The sequence below is a fragment of the Clytia hemisphaerica genome, unplaced genomic scaffold, assembly GCF_902728285.1.
Source record: "Clytia hemisphaerica strain Z4C2 unplaced genomic scaffold, Clytia hemisphaerica genome assembly, whole genome shotgun sequence".
NCBI lineage: Eukaryota > Metazoa > Cnidaria > Hydrozoa > Leptothecata > Clytiidae > Clytia > Clytia hemisphaerica.
Window position 1 is genome coordinate 550,289 of NW_027103829.1, and position 5,651 is coordinate 555,939.

The following is a 5,651-nucleotide window of genomic DNA, read 5'->3' on the forward strand; positions in this document are numbered from 1 at the left end:
ACGAAAAATTAGATACATACGCAGATAGGCAAAAAGGGGATTTGCTGAGGTATAAGAAAATGATGTCATGAAATACAATCTTTTGATAAAAGAGGGGTGCGAATAAATGTTTAGCACCATCTTAAAAACGAACTAAAAGAGTGATCACGTATAAAATTCGAAACCTGAAACATTCAACTTTGGATATTCTACTAGTCTCCGTACTTAAATACGTAATCTCTCTCGACAGATCAATCACAATCGAATCCTCACAATCGACATTAAACTCCATCAGTAGAATCCAACTGATTAGAAGTACCTCATCACCAGTCAAAACAACTGCTCAATTAAACTCTACCAAGAGATGCAATGACAAAACTTGTCAGCAATTTCATCAAAGTCCAACTTGCTCTCGTGTTCTTGGTCTGACCAATCAGACGACAGTGAAACGAGACTGTCGCTATGGTAACAATGAATTGGAATACCATATCTCACGGATTATTCGACTCGTGGATAAAGATAGAAGTATAGATGGTGCTTGCAGAAATCTAACTCATTGGTATGCTTGGATCCTTTTTAAGAAAAGGAGACAACCCGAAGGGTACCCTTTCGATATAGCTACCTATCTGAATTTAGGGGAGGGTACCACTCTTTCTCCGTGGGTAACTCCATTTACCCTTGATCCTTCTCATTAATTGCTGAGCGTCAGGCAGAGAAACATGAAGTACCATTTTTTAACTGGTACATGTTTTTTTTTATAAGCATAACGCTTATAAGCATATGAAGGCTCAGATTTGCAGAATTCCTAAGCATAACATGAGCATATATGTCAGGCTAAAATATTTTTCAAGTGGTCATTTTTATCTGTTTAAAAGGGTTTGGTAGAGGTCAAGTAAAAAATAAGACATTTCACGGCTAGCTAACATTCCACTGCTTCCAAAATCTGAACAAATTTTTACAAAATTTCTGAAATTTCATTAAAAACTTGGCTCGGGGTGAATCATAAGCATGTTCTTAAGCATATAATAAGCATAAACCATGCCTGGATGCTTTGAGAACTTAAGCATGCACGAGCCTGACCAAGGGGCATACACTTGCTTATAAAAAAAAACATGTACTGGTATGACCGTTTGCACACCCCTGTCTCGGAGCCCCGGTGGAACTTTTTTCCTCAATGGGGACAAAAATTTATATTGAAATTCTAGTGGGGATATAAATTCTATTGTTCTAAAGTTAAAAAATCATATTGGGATGGTTTTAGAGTGTCATTTAAAAAAATTGAATTTCGAATGGGGATGAAATCAAAGTAAATTTGAGTAGAGCTGAATTCCAGGGTATTTTCCCAACGGGGACGAAATTTTTGCCAAATTTTCCAGTGGGGCCCAGTGGGGCTGGGGTCCCAGTGGGTCTGTGACACAACAGGGGTGTGTTTGCTACCGTAACCGAACCTTCTACCTTTGCACTATCTGATTATCATAATCCCAGGACTGCTGTTTCAAAAATATAAACTAAATAATATTTCTTGTAGGTTTCTATGCAGCCTTGTCTTTCCATCATGCAATGTTCAAAATGGTAGCTTGTTACCATGTCAAGAAACATGTAACCAAGTGAATGATTGTTATAGCAACATCAAAGAAGTCATTCTTACTCACGATCGAACTTTTTATGAACATCTGAGAACTGATTGTCTTTTACTTGGAAAACAAAAAGATGGAAAATGTGCTTTTAAAGCTCTGCGTATGCTACCTTTTTATTTCATCCCTTACTGATAACTTTCTATGAACTTGATCAAAACCTCAGAAAACATTTTGCTTTTTTGTTATAATTGTTCAAATTGCAAATACTTTTTAACGTTTAGCTAGAAAATAATAGTATGATACTATTTTTTATGTAAGAACCAAATTTAAATCGACATAAACAGACAAAAGGTTTTACTCAGGATCAGAAAGTATCCCTGAGCCTGCCAACCATCTTGAATTCTTATTTTTTGCTTGTACTCTCTTCGCTGTGTATATTCTATTCTCACAGCTCAATTATTTAGGACAATCTTCTAGATTTTAGCATGATATCGTCTTTTTTCTTTAGAACGACAAATGAATACAAAACCAGCACCCTTCAAATTCGTAACACTCATCGTAATCGGGACAGTTATTTGGGTTGTCCTCATATTTCTCGTCATCTTGTTTATCATATATCGGAGGCGCCACAATAACGCTTTTTCTAGAACACTATCACTCCACGAAGTGAAAAATGTCCATTCAAATCGTACAGTCCAAGTTAACGATAATTTCGAAAACCTTGGCATCACGAATCCTAAATATGAAAGCGTTATCAGTTTGGTGACCACACTTGGTTTGACCGTCTTTTCTAAGGAGAATTTGGTTTTTGATCGGAATCTTGGAGAAGGTGCTTTTGGAAAAGTATGTATATCATGGTTGACAGTCCTGCCTTAATGGCCTTAATGCTTTTAATAAATTTGCAACAAGCCATATTTTGAATTAGAAATTTAGATGTTTTTTTTCAAAGAGCACTTCTTCTTAGGGAAAGCAATTCTGGAATTTATGTTGTTCTTCTTGTCTTGACATTTTTTAAAGGGTAGTTATTAAGTGTCTTAAATCACATGCATATTTCAATCTTCAGGTAGTAAAGTGTCGCACCAAGAGCATTGATCATCCAAAACTCGGTACTGTAGAAATGGTGGCCGTCAAATATCTTAAAGAAAACGCGGAAGCTGAGATGGAGCTGACCTTTCAAAGAGAACTAGAAATATTGTCCAATTTTGATCACCCCAATGTTATACCTCTTGTTGGTGTTTGTCTCGATAAGTCAGGACCTATGTGTTTGATATTGGGTAAGCATGCACTAAAAACGTAACAAGGAGTTCAGCCCATTGACTTTCAAGCCCGAAAGGCTAGACTCATTTTCCTGGATGGAAAATGGAGCTACTTATTTCCCATGCAGAACGCCCACGCTTGGTTTTTACACAAACGCTGGATTGAAAATAAAATCTATCGCTAGATTTCGAAAAAAAAGTAGTCTTCAAAAACAAAGGAACCACTTGATACAATCCGTCGTCATTAATGCGGCGCGTTCTAGGCGCGTTCTGGATGAGAAAAAAGTGGCTTCACTTTTTCTTGCATATGCGAAAGATAAGAGATTCTACTCTAGCCCTTCAGGCTTTAAACTCAATGGTTCAGCCCTTTTGGAATGAGAGTTTTCAGGAAAAACGCTTCAAACCATCATATTCTAAAAATATGAGTGCATGAGTGAAACGTTGAGCAAAAATATTTTACTTTTTAAAGTACATTTTTTCGTCTGGAATAAGTTAGCATAAGTTAATTTTTCAGACGGTTCCGAGTGTAGTTGCAGGATACATACATTACCAACCAAATGATAAACGTATAAGAATTTCTTAGGATAACAGGTCATCTGTTTCTGGGTACCAATGTTTCGTTTCCTGGTTTCTTCTAAAAGTAGCCTATCAACATATCATCCTTTTGTATTTTCCAGAATTCATGAAGTATGGTGATTTAAACCAATACATTCGATTGAGGTCCGGATCTTTTCATGCGGTCGCCGGAAGTTGCGGAGATCTCCCGGACGGTGTTGAATTCCAATCACCTGAGCTTTCATACCACAACCTTCTGAGTATCACAAGTCAGATTGCTGATGGGGTAAGTTACCTGGCATCAAAGCGATTTGTCCATCGTGATATCGCTACGCGGAATATCTTGGTTGGTGAAAATCTGAAAGTGAAAATATCGGATTTTGGTTTGGCGCATGACATCTATGGATCGGATTATTACAGGTTGGATATTTTTTATGTCTTATTTTAGTTCGGTCTTACCAAGGAGGTCTCTTCTAAAATTCGAATGTTCTTCGATTTCTCAGGTTCTCGAGATACTAGCGTACTACATATATAACTGGAACGAATAATGATTCACCCCCTTAACAATCCTGTTATGAAAAACTACTTAAGTAGAAGCCCTGCACTTTAGGTATTTCATTTGGGTTGTCCTCTTTACATTTTCAACTTTACCAAGATTTTAGTTCTTTCCGAGCATCCAATGAAATGAATCTCCCAACAACTTCTACATTATATCTTAGAGTGAGTTCACAGAAATTATTACCATTGAGATGGCTTTCACCAGAAGCGTTGAGTCTTGGCAAGTTTACTGTGTATTCTGATACCTTCGCATTCGGTGTGACCATGTGGGAGATCTTCACTTATGGTATGCAACCGTATTATGGATTGAACAATGAAGAGGTATTGAAATTAAGTGACTTTGTAAATTGTCTCCTTTTTACCATAGACCTATTTTTAATACAAGCAGTAATGATATTGTCGCATAAAGGCCTAATGATCGATCATCATCATGGATTTGATACAATTCTAATGAAGTGTACGCTTATAGTCCCTGATGTTGGGAATTATTGATTGGAGCAAAGGCAAGTGTTTTCTAACGGCAAACACTGAAAATCCTTTGCTGTTTTTAATGGAAACTGCTTCGTTATTCCAGCGATTTCCTTGTATGAATTTATGAGATATTTTAAGTTTCAATTACATTTCTTTGGATCTTTTAGGTTTGTAATATGATTCGTGGACACAAATTATTGGAACGCCCTTACTGCTGTCCGCCCAATATATACGCCCTTATGAAGTCATGTTGGAAGTTTGAACCACGTCATCGAAAAGACTTGGTATTTATCCGAGATACAATCGACTCTTGGCTTGAAGCGGATGAAACTTTCATAAGGGAGTCATGGAAACGGTTGATGCTTCCACCGCTGTCAGAGCGACGACCTACCATCTTGAAATCGAAAAAATTCAACAGACTGATCAAAAGAGATATTACTCTGTAAAATGAAATTTTCTGTCAGATATACTTTCCATTTTGCATGCCATCTTTTCAGGAATAATTGAAAGTGTCTTAGAAACTCTGCTGCCGATTTTTTTTCCGTATACCATAACATAACGACATACCGCCATATTTTCCTGTCTTTACTGTAACAGCGACAATAACATCGTCTAGAATAAGTGTATCTTTATTGAAAATTACCTTTTTTGTAGTTTTCCCAGTTTGGTCAAACCTCCATTCATGTCCATTATTAGGACATAGTGGATACCCACTGGGATTCCACCAAATCATATTTTGTACATAGCTGTTTCAGTTCCTCTTTATAGGTTAATTTCTTTAGAATATTGTATTATTTTTTACCATATTGTACATAAGATGTTCTAACTAAAATATCAATTCCAATTCTTATTTAAACTGGTTATTTCATTTGTGTCACATGGAATGATTTTGTGGATCTCAAAAGAGGTGCAAGTTTTAATGACACCACGCCATCTACAAGATAAAAGTCTATTTTTCCGACTGTGTACATTAAAAAAATAGAAATGCTTTATCGGATTAAAGCCATGATTCTCTATTTTATTCAAGCGTCATGACGAAAGCACAACTTTTACTTAACTAAAGAGTTGATTTTTTTACCAAATACGTGTGATGGGTCGAACAAAAGTTGGGGAGACATTTTCCCAAAGATAGAGGGATCGAAGACAAACAATCAGGCAAAAGCAAAGCAAACACGAAAAATGTTCCTCTTTTTTGGCTGAAAACTGCTAATTTAGGGAGTAAGAAAGCAAAAGTTTTTTTCGTTCAAAGCATGAA

At 36.5% G+C, this 5,651-nt stretch overlaps 1 protein-coding gene across 1 annotated transcript; it reads left to right on the forward strand.

Annotated features, from left to right (window-relative positions):
* Nucleotides 1–361: 361 nt before the first annotated feature.
* LOC136806795 (tyrosine-protein kinase transmembrane receptor Ror-like) lies at nt 362–5,235 on the forward strand. Its single transcript, XM_067063373.1, has 7 exons — nt 362–538; nt 1,508–1,716; nt 2,065–2,399; nt 2,620–2,830; nt 3,490–3,787; nt 4,087–4,246; nt 4,564–5,235. The coding sequence occupies exons 3-7, from the start codon at nt 2,073–2,075 to the stop codon at nt 4,840–4,842; spliced, it is 1,275 nt and encodes a 424-aa protein (XP_066919474.1). The 5' UTR covers nt 362–538; nt 1,508–1,716; nt 2,065–2,072; the 3' UTR covers nt 4,843–5,235.
* The last annotated feature ends 416 nt before the right edge of the window (nt 5,236–5,651 follow it).